The sequence below is a fragment of the Panthera pardus genome, unplaced genomic scaffold (genome assembly GCF_024362965.1).
Source record: "Panthera pardus isolate Hobbes unplaced genomic scaffold, ASM2436296v1 HiC_scaffold_3, whole genome shotgun sequence".
NCBI classification, from domain to species: Eukaryota; Metazoa; Chordata; class Mammalia; order Carnivora; family Felidae; genus Panthera; species Panthera pardus.
In genome coordinates, this window is record NW_026526876.1 from 25,425,854 (window position 1) to 25,447,480 (window position 21,627).

Below are 21,627 nucleotides of genomic sequence, written 5' to 3' on the forward strand. Positions count from 1 at the left end.
ACATATAAATAAGAAAGAAAAAGATTCTAAAAAAAGGACCACCGTGGCAGAATAAGAGGTCCTACCAGACATTAAATGTTATTTTTAAACTGCAGTAATTAAAAGAATATGAGTCTGGTGGAAGCCTATCTAGAGCTCTGGAGCGGAACAGAAAATCTAGAAACACATCCAATGATAAAGGCCCTGGGGCAGAACTCAAATGAGGGAAAGACTAGGTTATTAAATAAATGATCTTGAGTTAAGTAAGTAACCACTGGACAAACGACAAAAACAACGGGATCCCTACCTCACAGCCAACGCTGGACACATTCCAAATGGATCACAGATTTAAAAGTTAAAATCAAACGCTGGACACATTCCAAATGGATCACAGATTTAAAGGTTAAAATCAAACCATACAGGTACCAGACGACACATGGAAGAACGGGCATCAGTACCGAACCGGTTACACAGATTATATCAAATGCATAAATTAGATGGGGAAGCAGCTCTTTATGTCCTTACAGGAAATAATCTCTAATGAATACTGATGAGTCAGAATGACAAAAAGAAGGAAGATGAGGATATATGTAGAGTTCAAGAGGAAAGACGATGGGGAAGGAATATTTACACTTGCATATGAAAGGCTACACAAAAACTGGCAACATGGCTGCTTCCGGAAAGGGAAAATACACAGCTAGAAGGCTTAAATGGAAGGGGGCTTTTCCCCGTACGCTCTTTTTTTTTCTTTTTTTCTTTTTATCTTTCAGATTTTAAACCATGGTACTCTATGATCTAGCTTCAGAAAGAGTATTTAAAAATTGTAAGGGTACAGGGGCGCCTGGGTGGCTCGGTCGGTTGAGTGTCCGACTTCAGCTCAGGTCATGATCTCGCGATCTCATGGTCCGTGAGTTCAAGCCCTGCGTCGGGCTCTGGGCTGATGGCTCAGAGCCTGGAGCCTGCTTCCGACTCTCTGTCTCCCTCTCTCTCTGCTCCTCCCCCGTTCATGCTCTGTCTCTCTCTCTGTCTCAAAAATAAATAAACGTTAAAAAAAAATTTTTTTTTAATTGTAAGGGTACAATTAGCCACTGTTTCACTTTTCCTTATAGTGTTTTTGTTTACAGCAAATTCTAAGCAAGAGCAAACTTAACATCTATTTCTAAATATTTATATATTCAAATATCTTCTAAGTTTGCATTTTATATATTATAAAAATTTGCAAAAAGTCAGATAAGCCCATGTTTCAGGATTATAAAGTAACGGTGATAAAAATTTAAGGAAGGCAACGATTAAAAAGAAAAATAAAGGAATAGCCAGTTTTCATAAGACGTCTCCTTTTAACAAAAATGCATGTTTGTTTCAGTAATGTCAACAGGTCTCTGGGCTGAGAGGTTAAGGCCCAGATCTGAGTTTGTTTCATCTCTCTGTACTTCTTCTTAAAACCCAGCAGAAGTTTAATTCACACACAGTCATGTATACATATATATGTATACATAACAACTACAACCAAAACAATATGTTTTAGTTAAATAAGGGCTTGCTTCCTGTAGGGTCATTTCTCACCATATCATCTAAAGACCAACATTATCATACGTTCTAGTAAAATCACGACTACATATTTTCAGTACCAATTAAAAACCAGAAACTTTTATATGTATATATTAGTGTGAGGGTAGAAATACTTATAATGTTTACAATTTGATAATGCAAAAGAGTGAAAATGGATCAGAATAAATCTGTTTCAAGGAAGTTTTGTATTTGACTGCAAAAGAAATGCTTGAGAGTATCAATCAAAAAGAAGACTTAGCAATGTTTCATCAAATACTTTAAAACAGACAATGTATAGAGTATCTCAGAACCATGCTTTATTATTTTCATAGCACAAAAAACTCAGATATCAAATCTGTTAAAAATATATGAATATTGAAAAGGAATAAACCAAATCTATACCATCTACCCCTCTTGTTTATAGATTTTTAACTTCTCTAAAAATAAAAAAAAATATTTTCCACATTAGTCCTTCAAAGAGCTACGCCAAATTATCTTGCTATCTATGGTCATTTTCCATTCATTAGTCTACTATGCTTCCCATATGTTTTAATTACTTATCTTTGAAAACAAACGAACACATACAACTCATACCATTGATAGTTACAGCTAACTTTCAGTTATTGGAGGATATTAAAATTATTTTCTAGAATAAAAATAAAATAGAAAGTAAAAACTATTTAGGATATGTGTAGAATAAGAACTCTAAGTAGCGCAGTAATAGTAAACTAGTTTTATTTCTGGAAAATAATAACAATAGGCAAATGAGCTTTAAGGAGTCAGCATCTTAAGTGAATGCTGACGGCAAATCAGGGTCCCTCTTTAATAATGAGAGGTTCTCAGGTATCATCCTGAGCTCTTAACTGAAGATTGAGTTGAATACATTTATCATGGGTTCCCACACATATGAATTCCTACGTATGAACTGCTGTCTCTGCTGGTCTCTACCACACAGTCAACACACACAGAAGAAATAAACCCTTAATGAGTAAATGAAAAAATGATGAAATGAATAAATACCACCACATTCAAAAGTGAGATTTTCCACTTTGTGTACATTTATTACAGAAAACATTTTGCTAATAATCAAGGCAAATTTCTAGATCGTACATAGCTGTCTTCTGGGAAAAATGGAATTGTCCCTGGACCCCAACTGGGTCTAACACAGTTCTTAGATTCAAAAGCAGTAGCAGTCACTCTCCAGACTATTTTCCTTGGGGAGACAGCCAGCTTGGGCTGTTGACTCTGAAGTTCAGACCACACAACAACTTACTCTGTTCCTTTCATGCCAGAATGCCCGTGCTATCCTAGGTGTTGGACTGTTAAGGTCAGACAGACATGTGGTCAAAACGAAGACATCTCCCGCACAGGGAATGGGAGAAACAGGCCTACGGGGGAATCTTAGTAAAAATCTAAAATAAAATAGCCTTTTTAACTCCGAGTAAAATTTGGTATTTTGGTATAGACCTTTAAAGCCTTAAACAATGTGACTTGGCTCGGTGAATGGTAATGTTGTATACAGAAAACTACCGAGGTTTCAGGGGGCTTACACTATCTATCAGTGAACATTAAAAGATACTATGCTATTTTACACATAAACTCTCAATATGCCACTGGAAAGATCTTTCTGAATTCCAACTGCACTTATTGTCAACAGGTGAGTATCCAGGACTCTAAGTACTGCCAAAGCCTAACTTGGGCTACACGAAATCTTTAAGAACAACAGCATGTCTTGACTTACATCTTCTAAACCTTCTGGTTGAGGATACCACAGTCTATAGACATGGTAAGTACCAAACAAATATTTGTTGACGTACTGTTATTCAAAGGGATTTTCTCTTCTTCAGGGATATAAAATGCAAGTCAACAAACCAATGAAAAAAGTATAGAGAAATGACAAAAGAAGAGAGCTGAAGTAGAACAAAAGAGAAATGAAAATGGTGATAAGCTGAATAGATGAAGAAAGTTATTAATCAACATTTTAAGGAGGACAAAATGAATGCAGAATAAAGGAAGGGCATCCCGTCCATAAAGAGAGCAAGAATGCCCTAGTTTTGTCCAACTTAGAGCATAAAGCACACTTGTTTAACTTAATGTTTAATGAATGTTACAGTTCTCTTCTGACTTTATCTAATTCATACGTAGTGATGTGAACAAATAAGGCATAAGTCCTTGTGTAGATACAAAATTGATACCCCATGACGTCCTAGTACATAAATTATTTTAACATGTTCTATACGGCAACTCAGCTAATACATTTTATTAACAAGGAAAATGAGGGAGAGGAAATGGTCATGCAGTCTTCACAGGCAGAATCTGAAACTAAGTTTGTTTGATTCTGAGTGTTCTTTTTGGGGCTTTCTAGAAATTCTTTGAAGTTTTGAGGAAGAAGGAAAAATCGAATTAGCTGATTCTCTGAGTTAGCTAGATAAAACGTACTCAAGTAAGCTTCCCTTCTTAAATCTCTTTTTTGGGTCAGGTACCCTGTTCTTATCACTCTGTGATAAAATTGCCAGAGGTCTTGAATATCTTTCCAACCAACCCCAAGGTCCTCTGGGAAGGTACTACACACTACCTGACATACGGTGGAAACTCAATATTTATTGACTAAATCAATGTTTTCCAGCTAGAAACCGAACGATAAAACCTACTGATAAGAAGGGCCTAATCAACCTAGTAAATGAATGGAGAAGACAAATAAAATCTGATACTTTAATGTGTATATTTAAGTGTTCTATCATGAGACAAAATCTTTTCTAAACAATGCTTGTATAGTAGTCCATTTTCAAATATAACAACTGGAACATTTCATTACCCAAATTTGTCAAAAAAAAAAAAATCTACAGAGGAATTTCTAAATGTCCTAAGACCTAAATCTTATTTTTTTTCGTTTTAATCTGTTTTCATTTAAGAGGAAGAAAGCATCTAAAACCACTAAGTTCTATTTTCTTACATTCCTATCACTTAAAAACAGATGAACTGATTTTTCATTTAAAAAAAATGTGCTGGCTAGTAATAAAATTCAGAAAATAGAGATTCACGATGGAAAATGGACTCAAACTAAACCACAGCAAGGCTGTTATAAAAAGATGATGTTTAAGTTCTAGTTACTTCATTTGGCCCACGGATTGGAACAAGAGCATTTTTTAATTAAATATATTACAATTTTACTCACTTCAGTGCTTCCTCAAGTTTATGGATTTTCTTTTGAGCTTCTTCTTTCTCTTGACCAAGTTCACTCTCCAGGTCATGAGTCTGCCATGACAAAAACGGTAAAATTTACCAGAAGGCAAGTGCTCAAAGGAGAAACACAAACAATGAAGCAGTAATCTTAAATCTATTTTTAACGTCAAATTAGATTTAGATATTTGAAGATAGAGACTTGGTTAACCATGTTCGTTTACCGTACAACTATTTCACTTACTATACTTTCAATACCTCTTTTCTGGTCAAAGTTCGTAACTGTGTGAATCTACCTGTGTGGGGATTTCCTGTAAAATAAACTGACGTGTAAGACCTTCAAAGCGGGAGCAATCACTTTTGAATTTTTTTTAACTTACATATTAGCCAGAGGAAAGGAATCTCACGAGATTCAGGAGAATGCGATACATGACGTGTCTACATTCTGCAAACATATACAGGTTATGATGAAACAGTCCTCCCTTCCACTGCTGGGGATGGTTTGAACAAGCGTCCACTGGGTGTGGGAGGCAATCCCCCCACCATGAGTATCTCTTTCCTAAACGCAGCATCCTTCAAGTTGGGAGGAAGGCAGCGTGAATCATGAGGGCTGGAAATTTCTCTTCACAGAAAAGTCTTCGGGTGCAAAAGCATATAAGCATATCCAACAAGGACATTACATGGATCTAGAGGGAAAGGAGACTTTGGGACAGCTGGATGGGAAGGGAGGAGTCAACAGGTAGCCACGGTTCCACACACAAGGGAGCCCGGCTGGGAGGTGAGAAATCACGTCACTTAGTGGGCTGGGAAAACTGGCTGTGTACCTGCTGGCAGCCCAGGTAAGGCTGACAGGGCCACTGGTGGGTACAGGGGCTGGGAGAGGAATGACAGGCAAAAAAACCAACAACACACACACATACACAACACTTCAAACACTGACTCAGTGCTAGCCCAAAATGCCTGTCCTTAGCTATTTGTATCAGTTTGGATGGAGACCTCTCTAAATTCAAAAACCTTTTCCTTTGGGAGTGCCTGGGTGGCTCAGTAGTTAAGTGTCCAGCTTCGGCTCAGGTCATGATCTCGCGGTTCACGGGTTCAAGACCCGTGTCGGGCTCTGTGCTCAGAGTTTGGAGCCTGGAGCCTGCGTTGGATTCTGTGTCTCCCTGTCTCTCTGCCCCTTCCCTGCTCATACTCTGTCTCTCTCTCTCTCTCAAAAATAAACAAAAATATTTTTTTAAAGAAACGTTTTCCTTTGATAATTCTCTTACATTTTTCTCCTTTGGTGCTTTAGTAAAATCAATACATAAATAAAATCCATTGTCTGTAGACTCAAAGGAGAGAGAGGAGAAAAGGCATTTTCCTTGAGTTTTTTCATATTTTCATATTCCATGAGAATATCACAAAGCTTCTACTGGCTGCTGTGAGAACAAGAGGTGAGAAAAAATGGGAAACAGGAACCCACAGGGTGGTGGCAAGGGTAGGCCCTCAGGAGAATGAGGACAGGGGACGCCTCTCCCCCATATTCTAAATAGTAAAGTTAAAATACCTTATAAATACCGACCTCACGAAAAAGAGAAAGAGCATCTAACCTGCCTTGTAAATTTTTGCCACTGCATTTATTTTACTTTACATGAGGAAAAAAATTCAATTGTCCACAATTTTACCAGGTTCTAGACTGAAATTACTGTCTTTCTTCTATTGGATCCCTGGTCTGTACTGTATTATAGGCTTGGCACATAGTAGGCATGCTAAAATGGCATAAGTACATAATAAAGAAACAGAAGCAGCAACCCCACACTGATCTGGTCCCTTTAACGTATGAAAGAGATTAAAGCCCAAAATGAAACCCAGAGATGAGCCAGCGTGGACATTTTGGAAACATACATATTCGTATCGGGAAAACCCTTTCTTGAAATACAATCCTAAGTAAAAATCCAAACATCCACTAACATAAAAACACAAAGAAAAGAAAAGCTGTTTGAGTGGAAGATGCGGAAATGACATTTGGGAAGTTAACGTCTCGGTGTTAATGTTTCTACTGCTGTCACATGTTTCCCTAGGCTTTTCGCTTAAGTTTCCTTGTTTAATTAATTTTAAGTCTCTTACAAATATCACACAGATTGGGCTTTTGACCCAAATTACACATTTTCTTTTACTAGGGGAGATTATTGAGTTTATTGTCATCACTAAAATACTGTTTTTTTTTTTTAAATGCTTGTTTATTTTTGAGAGTGAGAGCATGAGTGGGGGAGGGGCAGGGAGAAGGGGACACAGAATCTGAAACAGGCTCCAGGGTCTGAGCTGTCAGCACAGAGCCCGACGCGGGGCTCGAACTCACAAACCACGAGATCATGGCCTGAGCCGAAGTCGGACACTTAACCAACTGAGCCACTCAGGTGCCCTACTCACGAAAATATTCTTATTTACACATTTTTCTTTAGGCTTTGGGGGTTTTTATGTTCCCTTTTTATATAGCTTTTGTTGTTGTTCCAAAACTCGTCTATGTTCTGATAGACTGACATAGATTTTCATTTCACCAGTGATACTACAAAGATATCACAATTATTTTTAACCAATATTTCTAATAGTCAACAAGTGAAAAATTAGCCTCTGTGTCCTATCTTTTTAAGTGACAGCTTAGCACGTTAACTTCTCCTACCCATTCTGTTTTCTTTTAAACCTGGTTGATTTGATCCAGATAACCGTTTTAACATTTTTCTTTATCTACACATCTCTTCTCTCGAGAAATTTTTCTGACACCTGCATTATTTTGTATCATGTACACAAAAAACATTTAAAATTCAACTCTATTTTAGTTAATTGTGGCATGCACCCCTACTTCCTTTTCATTCTTGAGTATTTTCTGTTGTTTTGTTTGATGTGATGTTTTGCTTATCCTTAGGTGAATTAAAGTACATCAGCCAGTAAGAATTTATTTTCAAAAAGAATATCTGGGTGACCTATCTCTGAGGCTCTTCATGTCCAAGAAGGTCGGCTGTTGCCCTTGCACTTGAGGGAAAGGGTGTGTATAAGATTACGGAGTCACAACATTTTGGCCTAAAAACAGCATTTGTCACTCTACTGCTTTGAGCCATTCGGATTTGCAACCAGGGAGACTAAACTCCCCTGACCTCGGCCCCCTCTCACCCAGGCCTGGATATTTACAAAACCACTCTCTGCACTGAGGTTCAAATGCTGTTGAATCGCTTTATTGCTTTTTACCTGATACAGGGTGACTCTTCTAAATCCGTATACAGAGACCTTCAGGAAGGTTCTCTCCTACCTTTCCTTTTGTGCGAATCTATTCTGAGCCCCCCTCCAGGAATATCAATTGTATGCTCATTTCCTGTTCTCTGCTTTCGTATCTACCTCCTGTCTCCAGATGTTTCATTCTTTGCCTTTCCCTTGCAGTCTGCAGGATAATGGTTTGTCCTGATTGACCCTTTACAGCATCTGCTGTACCCCACCCCAGCTCCTACGTGAATCTTGGACCTGCTGTCGTGTTTTCAGGGTCTCCGCAACCCTTTCCATGACAAGTACCTCCGTTTTCACTTCATCCTTCTCTCTCCTTATGATGTCTCCTCCTCTTTCACAGACGTCGTACTTTCCGGGATTCTACTGATGAATTTTTTTGGATGTTTTCTTTTGGAGTAATACCTATCAGAAGAAACTCCGTTCCCTGGGTCTTCTGTATTGGCCTCCCTTTGCTCTATGCTGTTTTTCCACAGACCCCATTTTGGCTCTTTTCTTCTACTCATTTGTAAAGGGCATGTTACCCTTTCGGATTTGAGGCTTGGCCAAGAATGCGGGGGACACAGCCTGGCTTCCGTGACACGCCGGCTAGGGCGGTCTTCTTCTCGGGACGGCCGCTGCAATCCAGGTCCCAGGAAGTCCCCAAGGCGGTGGACTGGGGATTTCTACCGAGGAGGAGTTTTCTCCACACCTCACAGCCTACTTGTGTGGGACTCTGAAGCCACCTGCTACATGGGGAACTAACAGGGAGCTGCTGGCAGGGTTACTGGTCGGGCAGTGATGTTGTACACATTGGGACTGCACTCCGCGACGCCCTGCACTGCACCACCAGGGGTTTCCCCTGTTCCCTGCTAAGTTTTATTTTGTTTTGTTTTGTTTTGTTTTGTTTTGTTTTGTTTTGTTTTTCTGGGACTCAGAATGCTCTGCATGAAGGTGTCGTTGAGATTTACCCCTTAAAGTGAAAACTTCAAAAAAATTACCCATACCTTTGAGGAAAACCTATCTGAAGTGACAGGGTGATCTTGAGTGCAAGCTGTGGAGTCAGACTGCATGGGTTTCTACCCTGCTCCTCCGGAAGTGACTTGACACTCTGTGCCTCCGCTGCATCCCTCCCCCCACCCTGAAAAACAGGGGTTAACGGTAACTATATTTCAAAAATTGTGATGAGTTAGTAAGCAACTCCATGGAAAATAAGTTAATTGTGATGAGTTAATAAACTACTTCCTGTATAGCCCTTAGAACAATTTCAGGAACATAATAATAAATTCTCAGCAAATGTTAACCTTCTCACACTGAACACTCTATACATAAAGCAGTTTCTTGAAAACCCAAGGTCATTATGAAGACCCAGAGTCACAGTGACGGCCCAGTACAGTAAATCCCTTAGATGGGCTGCCTGCCCTTTCAGAAAATAGCCCCTGAGTTGCTAAGAATTTGAGCTCTTGTAAGTGCTTTTTATCCCTCTCTGTTCAACCTTAACCTTGTCGTCAGGTTTGCAGCTGTGCCTTCCTGACGCCAGTCGGTGCGCTAACGCAAGCACCTTGATCTGATTTATTGCCTCTAAACCACCGGAACCATTTCTGAAGCAGAAATGGGACCATCTGAGGGGGAGAATGAGAGGCTTCCCTCGGAGGTAAAGGTGCATGTGTCAGTGCACAGACTTTTGAGCTGAGGGGTCCTTAAAGCTAGAAGCTGTTTCTTTCTCATGTATGTCTACATCCCCAGCACAATACCTGGCCCACATAAGATCTGTTTATTTGTCCTTAATTGAATACATTTGTATTGGGTGGTTAACTGCCTTTTTGGACTCTATTTTTAGTTGTTACCTATATTCCAGGTAGATATTTATTTTACCTATATTCTATAGTTTAGTTTTTACCTATATTCCAGGTAAATATATATTTTACCTATATTCTATACCTGTGGTGATAAAGATAATGTTTCTGTCAACCTTTCCTTTTTTACGTACTCTACGCAGTGGAGAATAACCTGATCTTGTAATCCTTTCCCTACTATATATGGCTAATACCAAAAATAAATTTTAATCACTTAAATAATGAAAATACAAACCAGAGAGTCAAAGACACAGCACCTATTCCCCAACATGGGAGTCTGTTGTAAATAACTGATTGAACTAGACATAACCACAATTATTGAACATTTACTAAATGTATGTAAACATATGTAAAATATTACGTCTATTTTCCCTGGCAGCCCAAGAATTTAAGTGATCCAAAAAAAGGAGTACTTGTATAAATAAGAAAGAGATTCTGCTCTGCCGAAGGACACAGATACACGGTGGCAGACATCCCAGCACAGGAAGGGGCAGTGAACTGCCACGCACCCACACCGTCTGGCTAATTCCACCCCATCCCCAGCCTCGGCTTCCCCGCAAGAGAAACGCAGGCATCGGGCTGCATGACTTCTCACTACAATACGTTTCACTGTGCAATTTCATTTTTCCCAGACTTCACTCGAGGCACACTGTCCTCTTAAGGAAAACCATGCCAGTAGAAGATGCAAAATACTACACAATATATTCAGTCGAAGATGCAAAATACTACACAGTATATTCTGTGTAAAGCTGTGACCATTTTAAATTATTTTAACCTGATTAAAAGAATTATAAGTGAAGGTGAAACACCGGAATACAATTTTGTGATGGTTTCGAGCTCCTGCAGACGCTGTCTCTCATCTGTTACACAGTCACAGCAGAGTCATTATAAGTAGGTATTTTAATTCTCGCACATTTCAGAATATACATGCTTAACATCTGTCTCACAAACTTCTTTAGGTAAACAGTACCATCTTTCACTCTTTGGTGACTGTTTGGAAAACAAGCAATGGGTTATTTGTAGGAGGCAGGTGTTTCCTTGCTAGTAAAATCATTTAGCCCGACCATTTCCTGATTTAACAGATTAGGACACTTCATCAAACAATGACATTTAGTTTTACTACCTATTATTTGTTTGATGTTCAAAGATCTTAAGAGCAGGCAATAGCCGCTAGAGATCAATAAAAACCATTAGATAATATGTGTGTGTGCTTAAATTAGGGACAGCATTTGATGCTGTTTCTCTGACCTCAAAGACAAGCTAGAATCGCTCATGCTGCTTTCTTATTGGCGTGAGGAAATAATGTCACTCAGATGGCATTTCCTCCTCCTGAACAGATATTCAGAACTAAGTTTTCTACCAAAAGTTATTGAACGTGCACACCTGTAACACCGGCTGACCACCAAAAACCCTATACAACCCACTTGGCTATTGAGTCCACAGTCCAGGACTGTGTCAGATTTATGTCAGCTCTTTGTGCAGTCAAGAAGGATATTCCCCGAGGGGGGTACAAGACATCAAATCTTCAAGGACTGAGATCACAGCAGGTTTAATAAAGAAATAAGAACAGATGTCAATTTAAAAGGGGGAGACTGTGAAATTAATTGTAAAACAAAAAGTGACATGCTGAGCAACATTTTCTTCCAGCGCAAATGAAGTCAGAACACATGCAACGTGGCCAATTGTGCTTATTTTTCTTTTAAGGATTGCTATTATTTTAAACACTTCTTCTTTACATTGAAAACAATTAACACACTTTAACTACTTACATTATTAAAAAGCTAGGCCAGCTGATACCGTGTGGAAAGGGAAAAAGCTGTAGTTAGGACGCCTAATAAAAAGGACTCAGCTTTGCTCCCCTGTCACTCAGGGAAACACAACAGGAGTGGGTGGGAGGTTACTGGACAGGCACAAACTGAGCTCGAACGTGGTTTCCTGTGTGTGTCCGCCAGGCAGAGGGGCTGATCCAGAAACCTTAATGTACTTTGTGGCTAACTAGCCAAGAAAAGACAGTGGTAGGAGATGGGCTCTCCAGCTCTGACAGTCCTCAGTAGAACTTAACAGGAGTTTGGGATAGGAATACATTCTTTCAAAATTAGTCAGTGCCTGCCCTTCTCTTTGCTCCCAGCCCCTCCTTCCACCTCATAGGTACCCAGATACTATCTCAGGAAGAGAGCTGACCACAGAGCTTAAAGAAGCAAGAGGCCAAGGTGTTCCTTAACGAACAGGAAGCCAGACATCTGCCCAACGAATGAACAATGGACCGACCAACAAGTACACCCAGAGGGTGCGTTATTCAGTGGGGGTGAGGCTTATGATAACGTATGGTCTTCTTTTAGTAAGAAAAATATTTACGAAGCTGCATGCTCCACAGTAAAAAACTAAAAAAACAAGTTCTTTATTTCAATGAAAACAGTATTTCCCTCTCTTGTTCAGATACCATTTTGTACACATGAAATATATTTAAGATCCTGCATTGAGGCCGCATTAAAACAGCATGAGAAAAAACCTTAGCAATAAGAAAATTATAATTTAAAAAATTTTTTTAATGTTTATTTTTGAGAAAAAGAGAGAGAGAGCACGCGAGCAGGGGTGGGGGTGGGAGGGAGACGCAAAATCTGAAGCAGGTTCCAGGCTCTGAGCTGTCAGCACAGAGCCTGATGCGGGCCTTGAACTCATGAACTGCGAGATCATGACCTGAGCTGAAGTCAGACACACAACCTACTGAGCCACCCGGGCGCCCCAGAAAATTGTAATTTTAAAGGGCATGTATTCAGGTCAATACATGTCAGTAGAAATATTCACTTTTCCAAATGACAGAAACACTCTTCCTAGATATTAAGCTCCTGGAAGGCAGAATCTATGCTAATTTATCCTTAACCTTCTCCCCCATTCCAATGACACCTTCGACCAATGAAAGTGTTTAATGAATATCTGCTGAGTGACTATATGGATAAGTGAGATGAGGGATACACAGTGTTTTAAGAATGTTGTGCTATAAAACCTGCTTCATTTTAAACTGTATGTATTTAATTATTGAAGGATTAATGTTTTTCTCATTTTCTTTTATATGTATATTTTTACAAGTAGGTTAATTTGGCTAATATTGCAACAATAAATAATTCCAAAAGCAGCAATAAAATCTTTGCTATTTAACTGTTCTTGACTATCCAGGTTATACAGCAAACAACAAATTCAAAACTAAAGTTTAAAAGTCACAAACCTAGGGGCACCTGGGTGGCTTGGTCGGTTAAGCTCCAACTCCTGATTTCGGCTCAGGTCATGATCTCATGAGCTCAGGTCATGATCTCACGGTTCACAAGATCATGGGATCGAGCCCTGCATCAGGCTCAGTGCTTACAGTGTGGAGCCTGCTTGAGATTCTCCCCCTCCCTCTCTCTCTCTGCCCCTCTCTCTCTTGTGCGCACACATGCACACGCTCTCTCAATAAATAAATAAACATTAAAAAATAAGTCACAAACCCATAGAACCTTGCATTTTATTGCCAAAGGTGTTAATAGTATATCAATAAACCCCCAGTTATTACTGATAACACGGATGCCAGCATATGCAGAATTATTCACTGTTCTAAATAACATGAAACAATTATTCATGAAATTTTTAACTAGTAGACAATTCTTTCATTGTTTTATATTCCTTGGTTAAATATTTAGCATTACCGCACATATGATACAACAGAACACAAACGGCTCCTATCACTTGTATCATATTTTTAAACTGGTAGAAAAAACTATAATTTCAAAGTGTTATGAGAAGTTAATACCACAATACTTACTCTTCACTCATTAAATATAATATACAAGGGGTGTTTTTACATTGATACAATTAATCGAATTAAAGAAGCTGTTTATAAACATGAAAAATGAAGAAGCAAAATTTGATCACTGGCTAGCTGAAATAAACTTGAGAAATAAATGATTCTTTAAAGTCTAGAATGCATGGCTTTGTAAAAACCAGCCCTCATGCTCACTGCCTTACAGTGCCCCACAAAACACATTACCTTTTTCTCATAGGTGTGTTTTAAATGACTTTTCTCCATTTGAAACTTATTTTCTTGATCCTGTGAATAATAAATATTTATTTTTATTATAGTTAAAGTTGCTACTGGAGTCAATAAAATTAGTAATCTAAATAAATTCTGGGATGAGCACTGAGTGTTGTATGTAAATGATGAATCAGGGGATTCTATCCCCAAAACCAAGAGCACACTGTATACATTGTATGTTAGCCAACTTGACAATAAATTATATTAGAAATAAATAAACAAACAGACAAACAAACAAACCAAACTACCTGATGACAAACCTTATTGAAGTTTTGCATATTATGACAAGAGCCCTACCTGTCCAATGATGTAAACCACAAATAGAAATATGAATAGCTTTATGTTAGGGCAGAACAGAAAACCTTAGTTATCTGAAGATGTTAACTACTCTCACAAGGACCTACTTTAGAGTGGAAGAGAAACTTTCTGGCCCTTATTATTAGGAGATTACTTAAAAGTAACCAACTGACTCAATATAAAAATAATACACTTGAAATTATATCAGATGCCAGTCTGGCATGTCTTGACCATGAGGGAAAAGGAAGGATCTAGAAGATGTGAAGAAGAAAGAGAAATTATGAAGACTGGTTGAGAGGAATTTAAAGGGAGGAGATTATTCTAAAATAATAATGTATTTAAATAAGGCTTATTTTTTGAATGAATCAAAAAAGATTATTCAAATTAAAATTATTGTTCTTTATTCTCTATATCCCACTAGCATCTTCTTTTGTTAAAATAAATAAGACGAAAAATGTTACAACGTAACAAAAGAAAAAATGGCTAGTTCCATGTCTGAGGGATTCTTTTAAATCAACTCTTACTTAATACATATAATCAAGACAAGGAAAGGTGAGATTTAGCCACTGCTCCGTATAAAAATAAGGACTCACCCTTAGCTGTTGCTTTCTTTGAAGTTCTGATTCCTGGAGCTGCTGTTTTAATTGACAGATGTTCTGTTCTAGTTCTTTAATCATACCAGATGCCTAAAAGAATTTTAAGAATAATGAAAACCAGTACCATCCTAGAACTTCTGGTTGAATAAATATATCTTTTTTCCCCTCCGATTAAAGGTTTAATCAGAATGAAAATAATCTATAAATCTGAATGAAAAATATGTTTTCAAAAAAGCTTAAAAATATTTTAAAGTAAAAATATAAACTAAATTCTGCACAGTATTTAAAGTTATGAAAATACAATATTGATAAAGATAACAGGCTTACAGAAGACATTCTAAATTTTAATTTTAAAATGAAATCCACTGGAATACTTAATTCATAACATAGCAAGTAACTGATTGCCTTAGAATTGTAGCTATAGAATTCTCTTTGTGGAAAGCTTCAGTATCAGACACAAAAAAAAGTGTGTGGCTGCTAGTAAGGGTTCTTGCAGATGTATGTGATGACAGGAAAACTAAAGCATGACCCAGATTTCCAAATAATAATAATAATAATAATAATGTACATCGTTCTCTAAAAATGTATTATTAACACAACTGAGCATTTCTTCTTGTATTTTTACATGTTCTCTCCTTTAAAAACTTTGGTATTAGAAAGGGTTAACTCATAGCAAAATTTAGTTTATTAAATATTTATATCATGCTCTGTATTAGACATTTAGCATTTTCAGCATTTTATAATTTTTTTTAATGCTTATTTATTTTTCAGAGAGTGAGGGAGACAGAGTGCGAGCAGGGGAGGGGCAGAGAGACTGAGACACAGAATCCGAAGCAGGCTCCAAGCTCTGAGGTGTCAGCACAGAGCCCGACGCGGGGCTCGAACTCACAAACCCCAAGATCATGACCCGAGCCAAAGCTGGATGCTTAACCAACTGAGCCACACAGGTACCCCAGCATTTTCCGTATTTTAAACACCAATAAAAATCCTTACAAGTTTCAGTTATTCCAAGAATAAAGCAAAAAAGAGACTAATTTCAAATGCCAAATAGTTAGCTTCCCACGTGGCTGATCTACACCTCTAAGCTGAGTAAAGTAAGTAACTACTTTGTACGACTGTATCTACAGCATCTAATACCTTAGAAGCTGAAAGAGCATGTTCCTTTTTCAGAAGGTTTATATCAGCATCATATTTGGTTTGTAATAGTTTCATGTTTTGTTCATAATCATTCACAAGGTGATCTTTCTCTTTATGTAGTGAGTTGCGCCTAAAAGCAGTAAGAGAGTAAAATATACTTCCAATACGTTTAGAATCAACCTCTAAAATGAAAATTTTTAGTGAACCAAACTCAAATGCATTATCTTTTTTTTAAATACTGTTTTAAGTTTACTTATTTATTTTGAAAGAGAGAGAGAGCAAGCAAGCAGGGAAGAGGCAGAGAGAGAGGGAGAGAGAGAATCCCAAGCAGGCTCCGCACTGTCAGCACAGAGCCCGATGCAGGGTTCGAACTCACAAACTGTGAGATCATGACCTGAGCTGAAACCAAGAGTTGGACGCTCAACCAGCTGAGCCACCCCAGTGCTCCCATTATCTTTCAATACATCAAACAAGTATCCTACTCACATTTTTACCAACTTCTTAAATGTTATACTTCTTATATTAAATGGGACTTTTAAAATTAACAAATGGCAGTCTCTGTGCTGGAAACCTCCCGCGGTTAAATGTGTAATTAACTCTGGCAAATAATTTTTAGAGTCAACATCAGTACTTTACAGCCACACTTGATAGACATCTGACTTCAGACGATACCTTGCCTTTACTTCTTGTAATTCATTACATGCTATCTGGTAAATTCTCTCAAGCTCCAATTTTTCTTGAATTAATTTCTGTCTCTGTAAATTACTGTTCTCTGCTTCTCCAGTCAGCTGCTGGACACGGGACTCCAGTTCCTTGACCATCTGGTTCTGAAATAATAAGTCATTGTTAAGAAAGCCCCTGACTGACTTTATAACACTTCTGTATCATTAAGTAGCCTGAAGAAAATATACGCCCCATTACAGAGAACAATACAATATTCTTACTAATAAAAATCAAACCAACCTCTAAGTTAACAAAATCTTTAAAAAGAAAAAAAATGCTTTCTCCCATAGGAGTAAGATCATCATGTTTATATGCTTTTAGCTATTCATTTGTTCAATGAATATTTACTGAATGTGGTATGATTCCAGGATCTATGGACAAACCAGTAAATACGAGAGATGGAGTCCTTATCCTTACAAAATCCTTATCCTTCATGTAACTCAATAACTTGTTAGGTAAGTACTTGGCAATATTCTTTACTCTTCATTTGAAGTTTTAGAAACTTATTAAAATCATAAAGGCAATGTAATAATATTTTTAAAAAGAAACTTTAAATTTTAATTTTTAAAATTTTAAAGTAAGTGATACACATATCATCAATCCGTGTATAAAAGTATTTTATTACACAGTTGCAGTATTAGTGAAAAAATATTTCGTTTGTTTCAGATTTTTATTTGCTTACCATTTTGCCAAAAGCACTGCTTTTCCAGGAGCCTTCAAAATCATCACATAATTAAATCATTTCCCTACTACTTGATGCCTAAGTCATTTTGAGTTTCTCACCTTTATAAAACTAGATCAAGGTATTTATGACTAGGGACTTTATCTAAAATTAGGCAGCCATTAGCTGAAGGGACAATTGATTTTCATTTTAACAATTAACCTTCCAGTAAGTGTGAGCAATTAGAAAAGGTTAGGATGATATTCCAATTAGTTCTTTTATACTCATCCTGAGATAAACATTCAAAATAGAGTTGAAACATTAAATAATAGTACAACCCCAACACTGTCTATTCGTTCCATCCTTTCTTCATTATAATACAAACTTAGATATATAATTTAAATTTTGGAAACAATAGGTTCTAAATTTGAGAAATGAAAACAATTACAACTAACGTAAAAACATGGTATGAAGATATGGTATATAGAAAATACATACAATTCCTAGCTCAGAGCCTGACACATATCAGATGCTCAGATTTCTTCTCCATGGATCCTATTCATTCTGCCTCTTTATTAATGATCCCTCTGCTTTGGGAATTCCTTTCAGAAGATCATTTTCCAATGTATACTCTAATCTCCTTGTTTCCTAAATATCGATTGACTGGAAGAAACAAAGAAAAGAATACATCCTTGGCCTTCCAGTTTTAAATGGTAGCCTAAAAATGATTTTTATTCCTCCTTCTCTTGGAAATTACCAAAAAGAGACCAGATATACTAGAAACGGAAATGAAACCCTGTCTTAGTAAACCCTAAGAGAGAAAAACTTCTCTCTCTGGCTGTGAAGGAGTAGGTTGCAATAAAAGATCACACTTGCACTGAGAACAAGTGAAAAAACCAAAAGACACCAAGAAAAAAGCAATTTGAAGGCATTCGAGAACTTCCAAGGCAGCTGGGATTTAAGGGGGCCAGAGACAGAAACCGTAGAGAGACCAGTCAACATTCTGCAAGCTGCGGCATTCCTGAGGATGAGGCATGGCAATTAGAGCAGGCCTAGGCAGCCAGGACTTGAAGAATCAAGATCCCTGAGAGAAAAGGTTCACAGAAGAAGGGACTCCACACAGGAAGTTTTCTCCTCGAGGAATTTGCCAAATTTCTAACATTTACAGGACAGATGCCCATGAGACCAAGGGAAAAGATTCTGAAAAGCAGACTAGACTTTTCAGCAGTATCACTGAGGAGTGAAAAAACTGTAGATTATTCAAGGAGGAAGGCCCCTGGTAACGTCAGAGGCTTTCATTTGAAACTGTGTAGAAGGCCACACTAGGAGTTGGGGTGAATCAAAGGTAGACCAAGGACTGCAACCCTGCCTTGAGCCATTTTGGTCACTGAATGGATCAAGGAAAGTTGTCTCCACACAAGATCCTTCTTGGAGGTTAGGGTGGTGCCTCTCTGGAAGAAGATAACATCATCCAGATCATTTATTATCATTCACACACAATGTCTAGCATTCAATCAGAAAACACAAGGCATGGAGGTGCCTGGGTAGCTCAGTAGGTTAAGTGTCCGACTTCGGCTCAGGTCATGGTCTCACAGCTCGTGAGTTCTAGCCCCAGGTCAGGCTCTGCACTGACAGCTCAGAGCCTGGAGCCTGCTTCAGATTCTGTGTCTCCCTCTCTATCTCTGCCCCTCCCCAACTCATGCTCTGTGTCTCGCTCTCTCTCAAAAATAAATAGACATTAAAAAACTTAAAAGAAGAAAATATAAGGTATGTCAAAAGTTAGAATCAAGAGGATAAAAACCAGAAATCAATATGCAGATGGCCCAGATACTGAAATTTAAAAATCTATGATGAATTTGTTACATGAGTCAAAATATATAAGGAAGGTCTGCTAAATTAAATGATGATCAAATATAAATGCAAGAATACTCCAAGAAAGGATGACCCAAGGCTGGAGATCATAGAAAATATCATCAGAACATAGTTATCCAAAGTAAGTGGATAATCTGTTGCTTGGTTCAACAATAGCATATGCACAGGTTGTGACGACAGCATCTCTGAACCCAATCTGGCATGAAGAATAAGCAGGAAAATCAGGGCTCTGTGAAAAATCACATACACCCATATTCACAGGAAGCAAATTAGGACCGAGGTCAATTCAGGAAAAGAACAACAGCATAAGAAGTCTTACAGTGACTGTAGAATAATAAATGCCAATAGATTCACCCATACATACCCCTGCACAGTAAGACAGTTATTCATTTTATTATTTTTAATTTATTATTATTTTATTTTCATCATCTATTTTTAAAGCATTTTCCTAACACTCATGGTGTCTTACACAAAATAGACACAGAGTAAATAAAATAAATTTATGAGAAAGCATACAGGCGTATATGAAATAGCTTAAGACAATAATATTTACACAACATAAACTTTTTTTTTAAATTTTTTTTTTAACGTTTATTTATTTTTGAGACAGAGAGAGACAGAGCATGAACAGGGGAGGGGCAGAGAGAGGGAGACACAGAATCTGAAACAGGCTCCAGGCTCTGAGCTGTCAGCACAGAGCCCGACGCGGGGCTCGAACTCACAGACCATGAGATCATGACCTGAGCCGAAGTCGGATGCTTAACCAACTGAGCCACCCAGGCGCCCCGACGTAATCTTTTTTAAACTGAATACAAAGAACTAAAGGGATACAAAATAACAGAAGCCTCAAAATGGGGTAAAAAGTTATTCAGGAAAAGAGATGTTGATGTCAGATCATACTTTGCAGGCTGTGACAGGCAGTGTGGAGGGAAATTCGGGGTAGGGAACAACAGGATGAAGGAAGGAACAAATAACGGTATACATAATGACAAACAGATTACCATGTATGCAGAGAATATCCTCCCACATCGTGAACTCAAATGTGGCATTCGGAAGACAACGCTGGAGTTCCTGAATGGGCATGGCTTATACGAAGAACTTATAATAGGCATTAGATTAGTAATTAAAGTTCTTGATCATGGGTAAATGGGACAAACTGCATTTGTGAGATACAGAACAAGAGGAGATAGGGACAGCAACTAGCAGGTTACTAGAAGGGTCCTGGAATGAGGCAACAATGGCCTGAACTCAAGTGGTAGCTGTGGAAACAGAAGGGACGAGAGAAGATCCAAGAAATTTTTCAGAGAAGTAAACAGTATGATTAAGCGAAATATCAAGTAAAGGAGGTAACATGTGGCAAGAATCATAAATCTTCCAGGTTCAAAATCTAATATGCCAGGAGAAGTATAGCACATTAGGAATTAAAAGAATTAAAAGAAAATTAGGAATTAAAAGAAGTATAGCACATTAGGAATTAAAAGAAATTAAAAGAAAGAATATTACTTTGGTAGGAAATAAAGACGTGATTTTCAACAAATTATGCGTTAGGATCAGTTATGCAACTGACAGAATGAGAAATAAGGGCTAGAAATACAGATGTTGGACCTTTACCCACAAACATTTGAAATCTTATAGGAGCTAAAAATTAGAAAGGGTTGGCAACTCAGCAACTATTTAGAAGCTAAAGTTCAACTCCTGTGGCAAAAAGAGTGACATATTTTATCCTATTTCATAATCTTAGTGAAATATGACAAGAAGATGTACAAACCCTAAGCATACATTTTAATAACTTTACAAATTGAAAACACCCACGAGCCACTGCAAACGTAAACATTACCAGCCACTCTGAAGCCTTATTGCTCATCCTCTCCAGAAAGGCAACCACTACTCTGACTTCCATCAGAAAAAAATTAATTTTGGCTGTTGTTAAACATCCTATGGATGGAATCATAGGTTACTCTTTTGGGTCAGGCTTCATCATGCATATTGTATGTCTGAGAGATTCATCTATGTCATGGGGCACAACAGTAATTAAAACTTTTTCGTTGTTATATATAGTTTTCCTTTGTGTGAATATACCTAAAATAATTTATCCATTTTACTGATGGGTCGTTTTCAGTGTCTGGCTATGAAAAATAATGTTGCCATGAACACTTTCATAAATATTTTGTGGTACATATAAGCACTGATTTATTCTGCTTAAACTTCCTGTGGTAAAGCTGCAATTGATTTGAGTCACAACTGATTTGAAAACTATGTCCCTGCAAAACCCTATGAAGTGAATGTTTATAACAGCTCTATTCATCATTGCCAAAAACTGGACATAACCAAGATATCTTTCAATAGACAAGTGGATAAACAAGCTATGGTACATCCATATAATTGAATGTTATTCAGCAATAAAGAGAAATGAGCTTTTAAGCCACAAAAACACATGAAGAACCCTGAAAGGTACAATTGCTTTTTATTTTAATGTTTACT

The 21,627-nt window shown here is 37.7% G+C and overlaps 1 protein-coding gene across 14 annotated transcripts in view; it reads right to left on the reverse strand.

Annotated features, from left to right (window-relative positions):
- CEP112 (centrosomal protein 112) overlaps positions 1 to 21,627 on the reverse strand; it is a 462,552-nt gene that overhangs the window by 339,788 nt on the left and 101,137 nt on the right. For all 14 annotated transcript variants that reach the window (XR_008418577.1, XR_008418579.1, XM_053892300.1 and 11 more), the window contains 5 exons: positions 16,563 to 16,717; positions 15,891 to 16,020; positions 14,751 to 14,843; positions 13,816 to 13,875; positions 4,703 to 4,782 (listed from right to left, as the gene is read on the reverse strand). Coding sequence is in view for 12 of the 14 variants with exons in the window: in XM_053892300.1 (XP_053748275.1) it covers positions 4,703 to 4,782; positions 13,816 to 13,875; positions 14,751 to 14,843; positions 15,891 to 16,020; positions 16,563 to 16,717 (518 nt within the window). In the remaining 2 variants the exon portion in view is untranslated. The remainder of the gene's footprint in view (positions 1 to 4,702; positions 4,783 to 13,815; positions 13,876 to 14,750; positions 14,844 to 15,890; positions 16,021 to 16,562; positions 16,718 to 21,627) is intronic.